This window comes from Mixophyes fleayi, chromosome 9 (genome assembly GCF_038048845.1).
Source record: "Mixophyes fleayi isolate aMixFle1 chromosome 9, aMixFle1.hap1, whole genome shotgun sequence".
NCBI lineage: Eukaryota > Metazoa > Chordata > Amphibia > Anura > Limnodynastidae > Mixophyes > Mixophyes fleayi.
The window spans coordinates 56,437,149-56,459,859 of NC_134410.1; the positions used below are offsets into that span (position 1 = coordinate 56,437,149).

A 22,711-nucleotide genomic window follows, 5' to 3' on the forward strand; every position below is an offset into this window, starting at 1 on the left:
ACGCTCAAACTCTATTTGATATTAGAAATACCAAGTGACTGAGCCAAATGGATATCCAAAAAGTTCCCTGCTGCACCACTATGGAGAAAGGCTGACACATCTGTAGAATGATCTCTGAAGATGAAGTGTGCAGAGACTAACAAAGAATTTTCTGAAGAGATTATTTGGAAACCTAAGTGCACCTCTTCACCAGCGCTTAGGTTTAGGCGTTTCCCGACTTGATAGGGCAGGTACGAAGTATGTAGCCCGACTGACCACAATACATGCAGAGACCCAGGGAGCGCCGCCTGGAACACTCTTCAGGAGGCAGACGGTAAGCGCCCAACTGCAGGGGCTCAGGGGTGTCCAGAAAGGTAGAACATGATATGTGCAAGGAGGTAAAGATGACTCTCTCTCGGCTTTCCTCTCCTTCATTCTGCAATCAATTTTGATAGCGAGTTGCATCAAACTTTCAAGTGAGGATGGCATGGGATACTGTACTAAGCAGTCCTTGATTTGTTCCATAAGGCCTAAGCAAAACTGACTCCGAAGCATTGGATCATTCCACTCACTATCGGTTAACCACCGTCTGAATTCTGCACAATACTCCTCAGCCATGCGCCGTCGTTGTTTCAAGGCCCGGAGATGAGCCTCAGCAGAGGCCACTCTGTCTGGGTCATCATATAGCAAGCCTAAGGCCTGGAAGAAAGCATCCACGGTTTGTAAGGAGGGACTCGCTGGTGGGAGAGTGAAGCCCAGGACTGGGGATCGCCCTGGAGTAAGGAAATTCTAATACCAACTATTTGTTGCTCAGAGCGAGTGGAACATGGTCTCAGGAGAAAATATAGTTTGCAACTCTCCTTGAAGTTGCGGAAGGCGGATCTGCTTCCAGAGAATCGATCTGAGTTTCAAGAGTTCTAAATGTGGGATTTGATTTATCTATATTAATATTTTGGATATTAACAAACTCACCTCCCGATAGCATCTCTTGAAATAGAGGAGGAACTCGGATCCTAAACCAATTTAGATCCTTAATTTGGGCTATTAGGTAGGAAACAGTCACTACGATCATGCCACCCTGGTAATGCCCAACCACGTTCGACCTTGGAAGCCAAGCAGGTTGGAGCCTAGTAAGTCACAGGATTGGAGACCACCTGAGAACACCTGGTATTGCAGGTATACTGCTTCCCATTCCTGCTCAGAGGGTCAGGAGGAATGGTTCCGAGCCCCCATTACCAGGGAAGAGGTGTAGTGACAATTAACGAGAAGCTGATCCCTCTCGAGGTGGTAGGCACTATCTATTAGAACCTCTACATCCAATCCAGGAATGACGATAAGAAACATGATTTTTCCAACAATAAATACTTAATTCACTGTTCAGAAACTTAACATATATAGGTCTATGCATAAGGGATTATAAGATATAGTGATAAAAAATTGACGAATTGTTCACCAAGCTTGGCAATCAAAAATAGTCTCTAAATCACATAATTGTATGCATACAAATCAAATCATATATTATGTAACAGACAATCTTGATTAATATTGTAAATTACCTTAATGTGATTACTTTTAATTGTTGAAATATGCTTAAATAATTAGAGAGAATATTTAAAAAAAAAAAAATTAGTGTTATTATCCTTTTTGCTTATACAAAATAAATATAGTATATTTCAATAATTGCACCAGTCGCTATAATGTATGCTGTTTGTATAAAGACAAACAAATAAAATGTATGTATATTGCAGATGCATATATATTTTTAACATAGATCTCAAAATAATTCACTATAATGTAACAGTTATGACTCGGCAGGTATTTAACTATTTATGAGGTATTTAACTACTTAATGAGTAGTCTGATGCCAATGTCTGTTCAGTAAGACGACCAATCAGAATGATCTTGGCAAAAAGGAGGGGTACAAATAGAACCAGCTAGACAGACACAAGAATACATGTCAGTGGACAGTGGAAAGCAAGTGCCATTCTTGGTGTCCTCTGTCAGTGGTGGGCTGTGGGAGTGTCTTAGCATGTTTAGCCCAATTCTGGACCTTTTCAAGGGCATGTAGTCTTGTCAGCATGTCCATTCAGTATAAGGGCCAATCAGAATGTTCTTGGCAAAAAGGAGGGGTACAAATAGGACCAACTAGAAAGACACAAAACTACATGCCCTTAAAAAAGTCCAGAATTGGATGAAATGCGTTGGTACAAGCCCAGAGCCACCCACTGATATAGGAAAACAAGAAAGGTGTATGCGTTCCACTGTGGAAGGCAAAAAGATACATCTCCTCTATCTGCCTCTTCATTATGTGCGTATGACAACGCTGAGTACCCGGACTAAACACGATGCTGAAGGAAAAAGCAAGTATTCAAATTTAACATCAGTTTGATCTTGAATACAATATCTGGTATCTGACTAACAACAGTGTGAACAATCCATGTTGAGTTTTGTGCTGAGTACCAACGGAACTTTCGTTGATATAGACCTTGGTGAATTCTGAACATTTCTGCTGGCAATTGGGAATATATCAGGCAACACTTGCCATTCAATATGGACAAAGTGCTGCCAAATTATTTGGAACTATGCATTGGATTTGAACATCTTTTAATTTATATGTGTGGTGCTGATTTTTATTCAGTTTGCATATTAGGACTTATGGACTTGGATATTGTTAATTTCTTCATTTTTTTATGTATGTGTGATTTAATCAATTGGTTTTAAAGTGCATATTTGTACATATATGATTTAATTCATTATTGCTGTGTTTTATAACATTGTTTAGTAAAATCAATTGGAGTTTTTATAATCAGTAGGGATCTGTGTAATTATATATACTTTTAAATGTGTGTAATTGAGATTAATTTACTAGATTAAACAAAGCAATAAAACTATATCTATATGGTATTTACATTATCCGATTACCACTATCAGTGAATAATATCACATATTAACAGTACCAACATGACTAAAAATACTGAGACATTTAGACAATGAGCGCATAACTACTACCAATTTGAAGTATATTTTTTAGTTCATTTTTTTTATTTATTATTTTGGGCCCTGATGGGGCCCCAAAAAGTATACATTTGGGCCATGAATTTGACACATCTGAGGTAGAGGGTACAACAAGTTTGAGAATCTGGACATTAATGGAGCACTTTTAACCAACCAATATTCTAGATGGGATATGTTAGTAAGGGCTGTAAGAGATAGGAGGGAAGGAGAGAACAGGCGTTGGAGGCTTGGAGGCTACAGAAGGGAGACAAAATATTCAATTAGGTCTGCAGGCTTCATAACAGTCAATCCAAAAAGTCCTAGGGCTAGATTTACTAAGCTGCGGGTTTGAAGTGGGGATGTTGCCTATAGCAACCAATCAGATTCTAGCTGTCATTTTGTAGAAGGTACAAAATAAATGAAAGCTAGAATCTGATTGGTTGCTATAGGCAACATCCCCACTTTTTCAAACCCGCAGCTTAGTAAATCTAGCCCCTAATGTTTTAGAATTTATTAGGGCGTCTGTGAAGTATGAGGCTTAAAGCTAGTTTTACATGCATCTTTTTTCTGTTAAAAAAATACCAAAAATCTCTACTTCGGTATGAAACTCAAAGTCTGAAAATTTAATGTTTCATTCATAAACATACTTTAACATTTTCCTGGACAGATGCTAAAAGGTAACAAGCGTTGCCTCCTCTATCACAGAAAGAGTTAAATATCATCTAATAAAATATGTTTTTAGTATTTTCTGCGCAGCTTTTTGTCTCCCACAAAGGGAGGTTAAAAGCATTAAAACATATTAGAAAAAATCACAGTTCCATTTTAAGAAAGTTCCAAAACTTAGCTGGTAATTATGTATAGTTACCAACAAACCATTGCTCTCTTTAGTTTTAGAATTTCTGTTTTAATTTTGAAGGTCGAGTTTCTTGCATAAGGAGGGAAGCAAGGTATGCGGATTGGTAATTGTGAGCAACACATCGTCAGCATATAGGATGCGTTTATGCTACCTTGGGGACCAGCTCTAACCACAGATATACTATGAAGGTTGACAGACAAGGAGCTCGATAATAAATGGAAATAGTAAGGGCAACAACGGACAATGTTATCAATTACCATTTCTAATAGGAGATAGGATTAAAGCAAAACACATTGCCAAAACCGATGAAGTAGGGTATGGACCACCCAAAAATATTATTCTTGGATGGTGCAAGAATATTATTCCTTTTTCAATAATATTTATTTATTAGTTTACATGCATTCATATTATTCTTTAAGTGTGTACTTATATTATATTTTTATGCCTATTCTTACCTCCCTTCCTATTTATATATTTACAGAATTACCATCCCAGATTACTATATATATATATATATATATATATATATATATATATATTTATATATATATATATATATATATACACAAACATATATATATACATATATATATATATATATATATATATTTATAGACGTGCCTGTACTTTTTTATTTCCTTCTTAAGTATAATAATAACTCGTCGTGAGAGTAAGCAATTGGGGCCTGTTAAGAAGGGAACAGCTTTGAAACACATTGTTGAAAATTATTATGGCCTGGTTAACCTGGTCTAAATATATTGGTGGGATACAGCATGTTACATTTCCCAGTTCATAAAATTATCAATCCACATGTAAGTGAATTTTGTATTTTACTCTTGTTGTTGTTATAAAAAAAAAATTGATCTCGCGGAGCCTATCTCTGTATAAAGCAGCCCCTTTATATTGCCGATTACAATAAATTCAACATTATTGGGCATTTAGCATTTCATTAGTCACACATTTCACACATACCATGAATACATATATTGTGTATTACATTTTGCTTCATTTTGTAGATTTTGCGGGTCAACATACTAAAAATGTCAAATAGTTGAAATGTTAATGGCATCCGCTTTTGTTTTGTACTGTACAACAATGACAAGCAATTCCAACATAAGAATCATTTTTTTCTTTACATTTTATTTACAAAATGTATTAAAACTTTGTACATGCCTCATTAAAATGAGGCTCAGTAATCTGTCCACACATGCAGTTATATCTCTTTACAGCCATAAGTTTGCTTGGCAATTTTACTGCTCACCAATCTGCAGTTAAAAAAAATGAAATTCAAAGAAAACAAAATAAACATTAAAATACAAAGAAAAATATATATATATCCCAAATGTTCTCCTGCTGACTTTTCGCAGTTATAGCAGGAAAATGTAAGCAATCAGTAGTTTTACATGCATCTTGTTTCTGTTAAAAAATACCGAACATCCCTGCTTCGGTATGAAGCTCACACTCTGAAAAAATTATATTTCATTCATAAACATACTTTTAACACTTTCCTTGACAGATGCTGCCACAAGGTAACAAGCGTTGGCTCCTCTATCACAGAAAGAGTTAAATATCATCTAGGAAAACATGTTTTTAGTATTTTCTGCACAGTTTTTTTGTCTCCCACAATGGGATATTAATAGCATTAAGACTTAAAAAAAAATCACAGTTCCATTTTAAGAAAGACCCACTTCTCAGCTGGTATCCATGTTTAGCTACCCACAAACTACTGCTCTGTTTCGTGCTTGCAGCTGAGAAGGTATGAAAAGGTCAGTCTTAATTAATATATATTTTTTTGGAAATAAAGTACATTACATATCTGCATTTTCATAACAAGACAATTACAATGTATTCTGTATTTGATTAAATGTTTTTATGATGTTGATGTCTGGGTATCTATTTTGGGGTTCTCCCTAATTTGAAAGGTAAATACAGAATAAAGGCCACTCTTCGAGAGTTGCTGAACTTATTTCCCAAATATAATTATGGAGTTTTAATAAATTGAACAGATCTCAACATAAATCTTTTTAAGCACATTTTACCAACTGTTTGTGCAAATGTGTCATTCCCTCAAATGTACAAACAAAAGCAAGGAGAGGAAAATTACTACTATAAAATGACTTACTATAATCTACCAAAAGAAGTGAATATGCTTATATTCCTATAAAATTAAGTATCTGAATTTATCAATAAATAAGGAATCGCTGTTAATTGAGGCCCACAATTAAATACATTTGTCTTAACACAGTTTAGTTTTTGTGAATTATCCAAGAAAAGGAATCTGTTGTCAAAGTTCTGAAATTAGAATTTAGTTTTCTGGCTACAATAAAAAGGTCAGTTTTTTTGTTTTTTGCTATTTACTCTCTTTAGTATATTTCAGAAGTGTTGACTTTATGGAATTTGCATATTGAAATGCTTTTGGAAAAATATGAGAGTGGCAGCTCACAAACCAGACAGGTTTACATAATTCTGTAGCATAATGTGAAGATTGTACCACCTGGGAACTGTTCTTTCCAAAGTTTCCTTCAGGTAATCGTAACACAAGTATCTGGCTGGTATGGTGTTTTTTAAACTGGAGGATGATAATTCTGATCATTTCTCTGTTTGTAAAAAAAAAACATATTTGGTAATTGGCTACTGATCAATTTTCAGCTGTGTGTTTATTCGTATATATTTTCTTACATTTCGAGATATTTTGTAAGGCCTTTAGGTTTGTCATTAAGAAACAAAAGGCTTACTAGACTGAATATTTCAATGGACATAATTAACAAGCATTAAACATCATAAGGCAGGGTTTTTTTCAAACTTGTATACAGATAAAGTACATTATTATTAATACATATAAATAACTATATCTGTGAAATCTACATCCGCCATTTTATTGTTGGCTAATCAAGAATTTGCTAGGTTAAAAAAGTTTATCTAGGTTCCTATGTATGTGTCTAGAATGAAGAATTAACTTATATATTGAAAAGCATTGATTTTTTTTAAACACTGTTAACTTTACAATAATTCAGCTGTTAGGATAATTAAATATGGCTGAGAACAAGACACACACAGTAGAGAAATCAATTAGGAAATTAATACAATAGAGTAGCAAAAAGTTGCAAAAAGTCATATCATGGGCTCTTACGCTCCAGCAAAATGATGTTTCAGTGGTAATGGAAACTGACTTTAACAATAACACTGAGAAATTTGCCAACATAGTTAAATCATAAATATTCATGGCTTCATAGGTGTATCACAGTCTTCAAATTAAGGTCTACGTATAAGAAATGGCAAAATGTACACAACTCATTTCTCTACTTTTTTTTGTTTTAGAAAACCCATTTACTTATTGTAGACACTTTTTCTTACACTGGATGCAATTGAGAGCACAAATAGTGCAGCATATAAAAACAACCATCCCTCTGTGCTATTTTACTGTATATATAACTCTTGGAAAGTACATTTTACCTAGAGCTTAAAGTAATATTGAATTGTGGATTGCACATTTTACAGAACATACAAGGGTCAAAGCAATTTGAGATCGGAACTGACAAATTTTTGTTGCGTGTCAATGTGTCAAGGTTTAATGCTTTAACTCTTGAAAATTCTACAGTTCTGATGCTGAACCAGTATTATACTTTGCTCTATGATTTAGCTCTATGTTTTAGCCTGAGCATAGATAACAATGTGGTAGCGAGGCCTATACAAGGACATTTCACACTTTGCTATATGTAATATAAAAATGGAAGTTAGAACCTATCACCAAGGGGAATTTTGTCTTTAGAAATATTTTGGTTTTAGTATTTTATAGCTTAATGCATTGCATTCGATTGGTATTAGTTCACATTATGTAAAAATGAATTAATTTAAGCATTTACAATTTTTATGAAACAAAGTCTTTTCTCTGTTAAATAAATTATATGACTCAATACAATCTCTGTCATCTATTTATTACTTCATTGCAAATTATTAATTAGCTCTTCTATGCTCCACTATAATCCAGATCATCAGATCTTAAAAATGAAATGTAGGCAACACCTGGTGACAAAACTACATTAACAGTTGTGCTGTTCGTATATGAAATTGTGCCTGATCAAGCATGTATGCGGCTAATTAATGATAATCATAACTGATGTCTGTGCTAATTGGGGGGGGGGGGGTAATAGAGTGTCCTTCAATACAAGATGTAAGTACATCTCCTCATTATGCTAACAATAACCTGCTTTTGTGGAATGGTTGGAGAAAACTAGAAAAAAAATATGTACAAGTGAAGTTTTTATTTTTAAAATAATTAAAATAGGTTGCACTTACAATGTCAGGAGGTAATTGAGCAATTAATGTTGTCCAAGTAATGCTGATCAAGATAACTACGCTCTGTTTCCCTGCTTCGCTTTTCAGGGTAGCAACCGTCAACAAATAATGTGGAACACATAAAATGTGCATTGCTTGGACCACATAAAACCTGTGCCTCACTTAAATAACATTGATATACTAACAGTTCAATATTTCTATTTTCTAGTGCTCTTCAAATCATTCCACTATTTTAATCAGCAGTTTGGCGGTGTCTCTGTGAGTAATGCCTAATTTCCTAGGAGATGCAGTTGGAGACAATAGGATAGGTTCAACTACATGTGAAGTGCTAACGGAGCCTCGTGCTGTGGCCTAAAATCTTTGTATCTTGTACAAGTGCATGCAAAAACACGCAAAGATTTCAGTACTATATTAACCGGAAGTACACATGCGGCTCCCACGGCACTTCATTGTTAATTTAATCTCATGACTATATCATTTTTTCCTGGGAACAATCACTATATATTGACTGGTAATACTTTTAACAATAACCTGCATTCGGCAAAGTAGAGGGGAACGGAACCAGACAGATAAAATTTAAAATAATTATTCCATATATAAACACTTATTAAAAAGGCTTTATATGTTGTCATTTGTGGTCCTCATGTTGTCTTAAATGAGACAAAATACCTGCACAAAAAAGTATGACTAAGTGCTCAGAAAGTCTTCCTTATATTTGTCAAATTGACTAGATAGAAGATAAACCTAACGAAGTTTAGCGATTCTTGCTATTGAGAGAACTGGTCTTACTAGTTTCACTTGCATGACATTAGAGAGCATATTTGGCCGTAAAGGTTACATAATAACTTAATTGTCTACACCCCCAATATTATCAACATGTCCTATAAATTCCTTGTATTAAAATAAACTGTGTTATTCAAACAAGGTGTCTATTGTATGTTGCAACATGAGATGGCTGCACAGCCACTCTTTAGACTGTATTTTGATGTAACTGACATTAACAGAAGATCTTATGATAATAATAACAATAATAATAATAATAATAATAATCAGTAAATAATCGTTACATATATCATTTGTAATACAAACAAAATGTATAGTAAAAACTGTGATCAAAATGCAGCACAAATAATAACAGATGCCACTGTAAGTATTGATCTGGCAGAATTGGTCATAGTCTAATATAATGTTAAGATTCTTATTTTTGTTTTGTAAGCTAAAATATTATTGTGAGCATGATAATGTTGAGCTAAAGTTAGGATACAGATTTAATACCGAGATATGCTGCCAATAGCTAATTTTGACAAGCTTCTCCTGATGTGTGCATTAATGCAAACACTTAACTTGTATAATATCTTCTTATGTTGATAAATAGACACAATGGCTAAATGCAGTAAGTTCACATAATTGAATTTAGCCAATATCTGCACTTGGTATTACACCAAAGGAAACATGTTAAAGCAATAACCAAACAACCACTTAATCTCAGTTAAGTAGTGCATTAAATATTTAGGTATAAAAAAATATATGTGTATATATAACCTGAAATAATGATGTTTTTTTTCCTTTTACACCTGAATGTTGCTGTCATGTATTTTGAGGGCAGATAATCAATAATATGTTTAACATCTCAGGGATACATTTTAGCATTAGGAAGAACCCAACAGACACTGTTAGTGTCTAAAACAGAATGCTGTTCATAACATATAAAAGCATTACTAACAATAACACATATTAATGTAACACTTGTGAATTTAAAAGTGCATTCACTCTAGACATACACTTAAATAATTTTAGACACATAATTTGCTCGTCTGCGCACTAACAAGACATTTTCAAGTTTTTAAGGACAGCGATGGGGTCTTGGAGACATTTTTCTTGTATCATGCCTTTTCCACTTTCTTTTCCTCTTTCCAGTCTTTCAATCTTCAAATCAAATTAATATGTGGCAATTAAGCCTAGTTTTTCTTTAATAATAAGTTTTTACTCTGGCAGCCTGAGTGGGTTTAGTGAAACATACAACAATGTGACTACAATGAAGACAACACAATATGTTACCTATGTGTGTTTGTTAATTACGAGAGAGTGAATGCACCTCTAAAAATGCATATAGAGCATCTGAGGCTCTGTACAGTGCTAATAATCAATGGCTTTTATAGAACTTGTCCTTAGCAAGAGTATGTTTTCTTACATGAGAATCTCATCTTGTGGCCACTTTAGATTTTGTTTTTTTCAAGCAAAGCATTAGCATTTCAGTGATAGTTTGCATTGGTGTGAGACTCAGAATGTTCCATAAGGCACTGAAGGAAAAAAAAGAAATTTGTTCTTTCTAGTAAAAGTTCTTTGCACCATCAGCAGTTTGTGTCATTCCTGACACCAGGGAAAGAGTTTAACTGGCTCAGGTGGTCAGGATATAGGAAGAAGCCTCATTCTCAAATTTTCACCCCATCACTTGGTTCTTCTTGTTGGTAATCTGCAATATGATATTGATACAAACATTTTACATGGAGATAAAATGCATCCACTATGATTAGAGCAGGTTAGTTCAGAAGAATATTGTTTTTTTAATCCCCTCACTACAAGTTTTCACAGATTAAACTGATTTAGGGCTGTCTATCTAGAAGCCCATAGACTACAATAATGTTATATGCAGACAGTTTACTGACTTTGTGACCTGATGACTATGTTTAAGATGGCCAGATTCTAATATTATATATATATATATATATATATATATATATACATACATATACATGTATATACAAACATATATATATATATATATATATATATATATATATATATATATATACATACAAGTTAACCCGTGCATGACACTCATGCATTCTAGTCAAATCAAGCTACTTAAGGTGTTAAAAAGGTTCTTGTCATGCATTTAGGCCTAGCCCAGGCCTCCTCAGGGGAAGAGTGTTACTTCCCGATGCAAGCCCCCTTTTTTAACGTGGTTTTGTCCACATGTCACCACCTCATCATTTTTCTCCATCACCTCATCCTTCATCTTCATCGCCACATCCTTCATCAAGCTACTTAAGGTGTTAAAAACTCCCCACTGTCACCCCCGGCAACCACCAACCACTCCCAACTGTCACTTCTCCTTCAAGAAATATATAGGTCAGTGTATAACTCTGCCCAGCAGGTGGCGCTGCAGCTTGGGTTTTTTTTCACACACGCCACTAGGCATTTATATAGTAGATATATATATAGTGACAGAGCCTAACTCTGAACTCAGTGAGAAAAGGGAGATGTTGCTGGGGGAAAAGACGTTGCTTGATAAAGAAGTAAAAAGTTGCAGGGCCCAAATACAGCAGCTCACTGAAGGGAATGGAAAGTTGAAAACTGATATTGCAAGAGTAATTGCAGCCCAGAATATAACTCAAGGTCAATGTCAGAGTACAAAAGAAGAAGCAGTAAAACTGAGGAATGAGAAGGAAAATCTGCAGAAAGAACTTGATTCCAAAGTTACAGATATACAGGAGAAAATTAAGATCATAACTCAGGTTGGAAATGTTGGAAAACTATATAAGACTCAACATGAAGAATTAAAGATTCAGCAAGATAAGCTGGTTGCCAAAACTCTCCTAGCTCAGGCAGCACCATTAGAACAGACAGCACAATTAGAAGAGCAAGCTTCTCAAACAGAAGTACAAGAGTTAAGAGAGTCCCATAACCAGGCTGAAATAGAGATATCTGCACTGGCAGACCAACAAGAGTCAATAAGTGGAAAAGGAAAAGAAGATAAAGATCAACAGGAGCAAACCTCAAAAATTCTAGCAGAGTGGTCTACAGTTCAAAAAGAACTACAGTAAGCTACTCAAGCTATTCAAGACAATGTCAGCAAAATACAAACTAGTAAGGATAAATGGTAGAGGTTTGCCTATAGCTTTGAGACACCTTCCACTTGGGTTTCAGGAAAAGAAAAGCAGCTAAGTGATCTAGGATTATCCAAGATTTTACCTGAGCCTCAAGTTATAAGCACTCAGGAAATTAATAATATGCTTCAAAAGGTACCGCAGACTGCGATTACTACCGACTTGCCTCTGCAACAGTTAAAGGAGTTGCAAAGTGAACCATGTCAGAAAGCTGAATTCCTGTCCTTGTCTATGGCTCCATTGAAAGTGGTACAGACCAAGTATGTAGCAACAAAAGAAATAAAGAATACACCCCACCAGTCTCTAGTTCGGAAATGGCGATCTCCAGTGGATTCTGGTAAGACTGGTTCAGGAGAAAAGGGTGCTGGGCGGTGGAATGAACTGAAATGTACAGAGACTGTAGGCTCAGAACCTGGAGATTGGCAGTTATGCCAAGAAGGTTCCGGCCTCATAAGAGATATGACAGAAATGTGATTACCTGTTTTAGATGTGGTGGCTTAGGCCATATTGCTGCTAACTGTTCACATATCTTTGACTCTATGCAATGTAATAAAGCTTATGTACCTCATTGAAGGTCTTTATATGCTCAGCTAGCCTGTAACGTAGACAAATAGGCTGGCAAATTACTGTTTGAAGTCACCATAGAAGGTAAAAAGATAAAGGCTCTGCTAGATTCTGGCAGTACAATGTCCCTTGGGAAAGCAGAATTAGTGAGCTCCTTAAAATGTCAAAATAAAAATGTTGGGGTAACCTGCACAGGGATACACGGCATTCTGTTAGCATGGAAGTAAACATAAAAACACAGTACAGTTTTGGGGTTGTCACTGTGGGACTAATTCCTGGTTTGAAATTTGACGCAATATTGGGGAAAGTCTTTTCCCACTTCTGGAAGCTATGGGAGACCCAGTTGGTTGCAAAAATAAATAGACCAGTCCTGCATGCTAATATTACTGATACAATGGTAGCAGGAGTGTTCCCCAAGTAAAATGTGTTCCCTCTATCCAATGTGGTTGGTGAGTCAGGAAATGACAAGGGCAGCAGTAGAGTACAGGATTTTGTACCTCCTATTGAAGGGGGAAATATGGTTGAACCTGTTGACTGTGTTACCGGGGCTAAAGTAAGAAAAAATGTTTTTGCCTTAAAGCAGTTAAAAGATCCCACCCTGGTAAGGGCCAGAGAAAGTGTGAGAATTATTAAAGGGAAGCCAGTAGAACCTGCTAATAGACTGTCGAATCCCCACATAGCAATAACCCATGGGTTATTGTGTCAGTTATTTAATAGAGGAAAAGACATTTTGGAGCGGTTGGTAGTTCCTAAACTGTATAGAAGAGCAGTGCTGGACTGGGCTCATGGTTCCACAACTGCCATGCATCAGTGGGTAGGAAAAACCTTAGATAAAATTTTACTCAGTTTGCAGCATAAAGCTAAAACATTTTTGGGAAAAAATTAGAGGAACATTTGCGGTTACAAGTGTTCTATCCGTAGGTTGAAACAAAGGGGGGGTTATGTGACAGAATCACTGGAAGGAGGCTAAATGATAGAGGTATGTGTCCCAGACTTTCAGCATTGCGTACGTTAAAACACCAGGGAGAATGTATAGATGTGTGGGTAAAGCTTCCCACAGGGTATTTCCCTGTGCTAGCAAAACATGGTAAGGGTCCATAGTGCTATGTATGGAGAAAGAGAAGAGTGGGCTCCATACATAAGGCCCAGTCTGAGTCTTATGGCCTGCCAGTCTCTAAACAGGCTGATCAAGAGATGCACCTGTGAGGTGCCTGTGAAAAAGCAGCTAGAATATGCAATCATTGTCTCAGACCTGGGGAGGAGGAGAGTTGTCTCCTGAGATACTCTGCTTTTGGTGAGCAATGATATGTTTAGTGTGTGTTTGGACACAAAGGTCCAACACCTGAGAGAGGGAAACGCTGAAATGTATTGGCTAGTAGCCAGGCGGCTAGGATTTTGTTTATGTTTTTGATTTGTTTTCAAGCCGGGGAACAAACTAGCTGTGGTTTTTAACCTGAATCCTCTGGACTTGTGTGGTTTACTGCTGCTGTTCTTTACCATCTTCCCCCCAGGAGATGGTACCCGTTCTTCTGATTATATCACTATATATATATATATATATATATATATATATATATATAGCTTGTGTTTGTTTAGATAATGTTTTCTGTAAATTAAGAAGTTTTTGTGTTGAAGTTGATGTCTTTGCATAGGACCCTCCCCTTTGTCTTTCTTTATTTGCAGTGTTATGTAAAGACATTTAGTGGAGATACTGTAACTATTTCAAAAGTAGATGTATGGTCAGAAAAGGTCACATGGCATTTAACCTCATGTATCAAACTCCTACTTGTCTATAGCCAAGGTCATCTTACCCTTTTGTCTATTTGCTAATACCCAGTTTTGTTTGTTCCTTGGTGTTCCATGCAGTATATGCTTGTGTTTATAAATAAATGTTAATAAAAATAGTGGCATGCAAAATGGAGGCTTGATGGTGTTAGTGGAAACACAAGCCAGGATTGAATTACACAGGAGCCGCTGTCTTCTAGAAGCAAGAAGGCAATGTTCCTGTCTGGTTCTAAGGTTAAGAGTTTTCATAAAACATGTTTTGCTTAAATCAATATAAGCATTGTAAAGTCTTTTAGATTGTATTTCTAAAACAATACAAAATAAAGCAACGTAACACAAGAGATTGCAATTTTAATCTCTTGATGTATGCAAGTCATACCCTTAAATTTTAACACTTTCTGTTCCGTAGACATTGTAACCTTCTCTGTATGTAGCATAATTCTGGGTGCTGGTTGCGGGAGGAGGTTTAAAGGTTTGTGCATTCTTCGTGATTTTCATTCTTTTGGATTCTGCTCGTGATTTGTAGCAGAATTCTATCAAAGCCACCATCATGGCTAGTCCAAGACCTCCAACAAGAATATAAAACACCCCTGCGACATTACTTAGGCTCAGGGCACTTGTCTTGTCCTAAGAAAAATGAACAACTCTATTAGGTTCACAGGATTTTTTGCAATGGTTATCATTTTCCGCTAACATCTGCCCTGATCTGAAAGAACCCAATATATGTTGTATTGCATATCTATTTTCCTCATCTTAAACTATAAACATGACATACATGGGCAAGAGAACAGTGTATTACATGCAAAAAGTATTTTTTTTTAATTTCCCCTATCTTTCCTGAATATACCATGTAAAATTCTAGAAGACCTGACTTTACACACATTGTACAATTCAGTCACAATTAGCTGTATAATAAATGCTAGTAGGATAATCAGATCCCTATCATCCAATGAATCATTGACTTTATGCATTGTTGCCATCACTAAAGCATAATAAACAGGTATAAATTGGAAACATATAGCATATATCCTGGATTTGGTGAATGTAGAGAATATGTATAAATACATATATAAATATTCTAACTGTATCCCTTACATGTTACAGTCCACATTATAAATTAGTCACGAAAACCTTGTGACTGTTCACTTGTTGTTGAGCTATAACCACCAGCATGCATGGCCATGCCAACAAAAAGTAAGGAGCCGCAAGTTGCCTGGTTCCACTACATTCTGTCCATTTCTTATTAGGAGCTTTTATCATATATATATAAATATATATATTTATATATATATACGCACACACCTTTTTTCATTAGATAAGGCTTATTTGTAGTTAATATTTAAGAGTATTTAACTTGCATTTTAACCATATCACTGATAAGCTACAGTAATACACTACTTGGAATGCCTAAGCTACAGTATAATATTTTTCATGCAGATTGAAAATTTAAACAGAAAGAAAGATAACTAGTATTAATCCGGATGTAGCCTAGAAATGCTAAGTCTATAATACATCTTAATTCTTTTGAAATGTATTCATTTGCTGCCTTGGGGTATATTACTAAGTACACTAAAACACATATAAAATAAACAGTGATTTAATTCAACCTAAATGTGTCAGAATATATTAATTAAATCACTACAATGATGACCACCAGTGAAAAAGTTGATGGTCATACAGGTAGTGTTTTAATAAATTTGCCCAATAAGGAAATAGGTTTGTATTGCATTTGCAGAAAAAGTCTCCAATAAACTTTACTGACTATCTCAAAAGTAGCTGGAAGATAAGGGAATGCACAACAGGTATGAATGTTGGATGGAGTGAGCTACTGATAGTGCCAAATACAAATGCTAATTAAAAAACGGAAAAAAGCCTATTTGAAAATAATGCTTTCATGATATATGTGGTGTAGCATACATGCTAATTATTTCATAAATGTTTAGCTCTCACTAATAACTATAAAGTGGATCAAAACGGATTTTGAAAAGAAAAAGTGTTAATTAGAAACTTAATTCGAGTTTGTACTAAGCGCTCTTGTCAGAAAACGTTTTATGAAAATCTGGGTTTTTATATGGGGAAATGGCTTGTTATTTGCTTAGTAAAAGCTATAATGACCTATTATGCTGTGTGTAAAAAAAAAGATGCACGATGCTACTAGTATTTTTCTGTCTTAATATTTAAAGTATTATCATTTCAGACATTAATCCATAGGCACAAGTATAGAATTATATTATTTAATCACTTAAACACTCTGGGGTAGATTTACTAAGGGACTTTCTGTACCCTATCATGCTGGCCACACAGAGAAACAGGATCAGAGTCCAGTTTCAGAACACTCATGGTACAAGTAGCCAAATCAGATGAGATCCGCCCATTTGGCGCTCAGTTCGAGTAGTTAGACGTCTTCTTGTCGAACATGTTGATTGTTTACAGGCCAATAGGGGTCTCCTGTGGTTGCTTCCAGACACATTGTATTCATGTCTGAGAATTACATAATTATTGGGCAGTGAAACTTTGATGCCTAAGGGAAAATAGTTTGTGAGAACTACTCCAGAACTAATTATTTGCCTAATTTATGTGCTTAAGTAAATCTAATTTTGTTAAATTCAGAATTTCTCTTAGCAACATATTCAAATACATATTTATATCTGTTTTAGCTGAAGAGCATGATAGAGAGAGAAACAGGAAGAAATCCCATTATTTTTTCTATACTAATATAAAATGAGTGCAACTCCTCAAAGTTACCCATAAAATGTATTGACTATGAGTATATGGTTTTAAACAGCTATAGAGCCCATATTAAAGTTACATATTTTTTTTTGCTCTGCATATTTTTAACTTTTTCTTATACTTCTTAAATTGTTCTGTTTATTGTTTTGTAACCAGGAATACTGCATATTTTCCTCCTTATTGTCATTAATTATTGATAGATTCCTTTAAACCTTAACCTAATAGAAATGTACAATTCAGTCATTCATTGAGAAATAAGTCAGCTTGGCTCATCTATACAACAATAAGTCTTTGTCAAATTCGACTATACATACACAAGCACTAAATGGCTTGATCATACACAGTTAGATGTGGTCATCAGGTGGTGTAGTTACCAGCCGTCCAAGTTCATATTAAATGATCCTGATCAGATGTTGATCAGATCAGCATTGTTTTAGGGTACATACATACAGCAATTTGTCCCAATTAGATATAAAATAACCTAATTGGTTGGCAGTCTTACAGAGTATTTGGAAACACTCTGATCCAGGTTGTACTGAATCTAAGGTGGAGATTCAATTACCATCAAAGTCTGTCGGAGCCTCGAGCGAGATTCCTCCACAGGATGTTTAGGTTAAAATCTTCACTTATTTTTCTTCACACTTAATAAAGATGCAAGCATAAATATGCGAAGATTTCTGCACTGCAATTATTGGTACAGCATCAACCAGTCATGTCCTTAGAATCAGACATGCAAAGTGTGTTATTTAACCATTTACAGACAACAAGAACTAGGGTAAACACAATGTGTAATTTTACTGTCCTCCCTGCAATGTTGTGTGTACCCTGCGTTTTGCCTTAAATAAATTGTTGAGTAACACACTTTGTGGCTTTGAAACCTCTTGTCTCTTATTCATTGTTGCTTCTCTGGAAGAGGGAAATTCTTATTGATGTCACTGTTGTGACATCATTGAATATGTCTTTGTCAGTGCGGGCTTCTGCATTCAGCTGAACTTCGTAGTTATTATGAATGCAGGGTACAGGAAACAGGTAGTTAGGCACCATGAAAGTAATGGTTCTAGATCACATCAGTGGAGAGGACGTAATTTTGCCTCTTCACAGCACAAAGATTTACAAATCCTTGAACTTTATAACTCAGTTTGATGGCACTTGATATTGAATATTTGGCATCATAATCCGTTAGTAAATCTTGCCCATTGAGTTTAAAGTGGTATAGCTTTGTTTATCCTCTTCTTTGTGTTCTATGACTTATTATTATTTAATAGCTATGATTTAAAAATAAATAAAACTGTGTGCATGAACGGTGAGTCAAAATGTGACTTCTAATCAATTCAAAAGACCTTCTGCGACTGACCTTACTTCCGGAGTCCTTGGCTCCACATTCACCCTTATCGTACCACCATTTGTTTTTCAGCTTGTCTAAGATGCCTTGTTCACTGAGTTTCAATACTGCAAGGTTTACGGGAGTTCTTCACGTGGGAAATAACATAAATAACATTATATTATGTTATTTTATGTTATTCAAGCTTAACACTATTTTCATACTGTACAAAGCGATAAAGCAGGGACCCTGGACACAAAGATCATGAACTGCAGGCAACCTGAATATCACCTTAGTTTTAACACTACAAGTGACACTAAATTACCAGGTCCTGCCTATATCGCTTTGAGTAATCGGCACACACTGTTACAGGAATAACAATAAAAAAAGTGAAAATTGGCAGCAAGCTTATGGTGCTGTAGTCATATGGAATTCTTCAGTACCTTTTATAAATTACGGTTAGGCTAAACCTTTTCAGGATACCATTTCCACTGAGTGATTTACAATGTAATAAAATAGGCAGATTGCTATGTAAGCATATTGTTCTATGTTGCAGAACAATTAACAGTGTTCTTTTTTATAAATGTATTTGAAAGTAGTAGTCTTCTCCATGTTTAAGTTCCCACGGTGGCTTAGTGGTTAGCACTTCTGCCGCACAGCGCTGGGGTCATGAGTTCAATTCCTGACCATGGCCTTATCTGTGTGGAGTTTGTATGTTCTCCCCGTGTTTGCGTGGGTTTACTCCGGGTGCTCCGGTTTACTCCCACACTCCAAAAACATACTAGTAGGTTAAATTGGCTGCTATCAAAATTGACCCTAGTCTCTCTCTGTGTGTGTATGTTAGGGAATTTAGACTGTAAGCCCCAATGGGGCAAAGACTGATGTTAATGAGTTCTCTGTACAGCGCTGAGGAATCAGTGGCGCTATATAAATAAATGGTAACGATGATGATGAAGGCTGAATGGGCAATCCTTGAGTTCCCTTTCACAAAACGATTTATCATGAAATATAGTTGTCTTTGCAATGGTTCTGGGTACCGAGGCTTCATTGCACATACAACCACACTGAGCATGCTGCGATGTACATAGCAGGCACCTCAGGAGGGTGGAGCTGCTTTGTAGAGGCCCCATCACCTCTGGGCCCAGAAGCGGCTGCACCCCATGCAGAAGAAGTAGTTTCCGGCACCGGCGGGAGGTCTGTGTAATGGGTGGCTGGAGATGAGAGAAAAGAGCTATAAAACTATTATCATTCCTAGGCTCATGTGCACCCAGGGGACATGGGGTTCCCAGTTGCCCAGAAACCCCCCTTCCCAAGAATATAGTGAAAATTTAAGTGACAGACTGGTTCCTCTTCCTTGGAGCAGCCAAACTTACTGCTTGCTGCTGCAAACAGATCTGTACCTCAGGTCCCTTCCCCAACTCTCTCCTAATGACCTCTTATCACGTGGGGCTCATCATGTGACTTGCACACTGTCCCAAAAGTACATCAAACAAGAGAGGCAAACAGAAGACTACCTCTGCAGCGCTGAAGGGAAGAAGGTAAGTGTGGGGAAGGGGAGGGAATCTTAATGTAATTTCTTGTAGCCTTTATTGAGGTACATCTTATTTGTAAGATGTTATACAATAGTAATAGTAAAATTATTTTTACAGAAATGCATATAATGCTATATTAGGCAAATTGTGTATAGTAACTATCCACACTTTGTATGTTAATGACATTGCTCTTAAAAAAATTGCATTAAGAGTGAGTAAGCTATATGGTACCTATTTTGATAAATATTTTTTTCTTTATCAACTTGAAAACCTGTGACATTTGCAATAGGCTATAAATTTAATGTTGGGGGTTAATCATTTAATGTGTGGTGAGATATTAATATAATTATGGGACTATTTATTTGATGGTACTATTTAATTCTTTAGTGCTGTGCCTAGTGTGGTGACAGGACTATTAATTTAATGCTGGGGTGGTTTGAGGGTTATTAATTGAATGGGTGACTGAATTTGGGGAGGAAGGTTAGTTATTAAATGTGAAAGGTATTTTATGTTTGGGCTGATTTCAGGGGAGGAACCTACGTTTTAAATGTGAATGCTATTAATTTAGCGATGAATCAGGTTGGGGAGGAGAAACTTAGGGGTAAATGTATCAAGCTGCGAGTTTCTGGCGGGTTTGAAAATAGAGATGTTGCCTACAGCAACCAATCAGATTCTAGTTGCCATTTATTTAGTACATTCTGCAAAATGACAGCTAGAATCTGACTGGTTGCTATAGGCAACATCACCACTTTTCAAACCTGCCGGAAACTCGCAGCTTGATACATTTACCCCTACATTTACCCCCTAGAGTGTTCACTCAATGATAGAATGTCTGTCCATATTTCATGTTCCTTTCCATTTTCCAAACAGGGACCCAACTTTCCAGGATCCAGGCAAGCATCAACTTAGCTTAAGACACATGCAGCAGCAGGTAATGTAAACTGCAAAAAGAGGTTGGAGAGAGCAAGACAGTCCTGAATCTGGCGAGGCATTCCCAATTGTGTGCCGCTTCACACTGCTCTGCTCGTGAAATGGGAGCGGAATGCACCTAACAATAGTGCAAGCAGCATTGTCTGCATATTTGATGTGCATGAAAAGGGGATAGAGAGTGACCTAGCACTAGCTAAAATAATAGCCAAGCTACTTGCATGTTGATCATATCCACTCTGGTGGCATGGTGTGGTAACTCCCCATTAGAAATCCTACATTTGCCTCTGATAGGCCCTATTTTATCTTAATCCACCTCTGTTTTGATCTCACAAAGTAAGATGTATTCCTTTGTGGGGATATTTGTAAAATTCATTAAAAATATTCTGTTACCTACCATTGCTATATCTATCTATCTACTCTCTGATGACTTTCTCTTACCCATGTATTTACTTTGCAGAGCATTTTTCCACTTATTTCAATTCAATAATGCACTTCTTTGGGATTTCTGCACTCACTGAAATGCATTTTTAAATGAAGTGAATACGTAATATCACTTATTTGACTTAGGCAATATTGACTAAACCAGTGAGGTTATTTCCATGGCGATTTTGCAAATCGCCCTTCAATAGATTACCTGCTCTATAATTCACAATGCAGAGATCGGTGCTTTCTGTGGTTGTGAGATGTAAGGAAATGTTTTTTTCTGGAGGGTTTAATAAGTATTGATTTACACGGTGATTTGCCTTTAGTAGATTAGGTGAATTGCAAATTGCCATGTAAACCACTAAAACATAGATATGGTCAAAGTCAACCTTTGATAGATCTCCCCCTAAGGGTAATTTACTAAATGCATACTATATGGACATGCAATCCCTGGTGAATGCATAGGAGCTCATCTACATTTTGCGTTTGGTAACTGACCCCCCAAAATGAGGGTGCATCTATTTTTGTAAGATTGTAGGAGCACCTGAAAATGTGCATGGTGGAAAGAGTAAAAATGTCACTTTACAGTCATGTCTGTTACTAGCTTAGTTATGTACCTGAAATACAATTTGTTTGAACATGTCCTTGATAAATTGTGAAAGTGAGGGGACTGTTTTAATGCATGTGTTAAGACATTTGTATGTTTGAATATTTTTATTAAATTGATAGTTGCTTAATTACATATGACTGGATGTAAAGAAACTCTGCATCCACCTGCTAACCAGCTAACACTCCATAAATTCACCCTCTCCACCTCTTGAATCTCATTGAAACATCTTGTCCTGCAAAACAAAAAATCGCTTTTGCATTTTGGAGCAACACGAGGTGCATGAGTGTACCCAACTAGTATTCAGCGAAGAATGCCCCATACCAGCAAGCTCCCTCTAGTGGATGATACAAACTTTTGCAGTCCTCCATAGTCATTACCATCTTGTTGCACAAAAATACATGTGGACACAGGAGCATGACATAAAAGAGGCTTTTAGGGGGGGGGATATTTTGCAGTATTATAAATGATCCTTATTGTGTTATAGTGCTATGCCTAAGAGTTCTATGGTGAGCACTGTAAGGAGAAGAGTAAAATATTTGCAAAAATAAAATATACTGGTATAACACACATTAGTAAGTGTTAAAGACTGTATAATGTGTGTGGGCAAAGGCTGGTATGATGAGCAAAAGCAAAGGTCATTATTATATGTGGGGATATATGGCTGGTAAAATGTGTAAGGTACAGGTTGGTGAAAAATGTGGGGCTCATATAGGATTTCATTTAGAGTTTGATGCATTTTGCTCCCGAAATGTGCACATAAAGATTCTGCTGCAAAAACTGCAGACTCAATCTCAAGATTGC

The 22,711-nt window shown here is 36.1% G+C and overlaps 1 protein-coding gene across 4 annotated transcripts in view; it reads right to left on the bottom strand.

The window, feature by feature from the left end:
- Positions 1-4,949: 4,949 nt before the first annotated feature.
- GRIA3 (glutamate ionotropic receptor AMPA type subunit 3) overlaps positions 4,950-22,711 on the bottom strand; it is a 278,098-nt gene continuing 260,336 nt past the window's right edge. The window contains exons 14-16 of one of the 4 annotated variants that reach the window (XM_075184375.1): positions 18,449-18,563; positions 14,744-14,991; positions 4,950-10,598 (exon numbers count right to left, since the gene is read on the bottom strand). In XM_075184375.1, coding sequence (XP_075040476.1) covers positions 14,746-14,991; positions 18,449-18,563 — 361 coding nt within the window. In that variant the 3' untranslated portion in view covers positions 4,950-10,598; positions 14,744-14,745. Of the gene's footprint in view, positions 10,599-14,743; positions 14,992-18,378; positions 18,564-22,711 lie in introns of those variants that run through there. The other 3 variants (XM_075184374.1, XR_012678877.1, XM_075184377.1) reach the window with 3 other exon arrangements.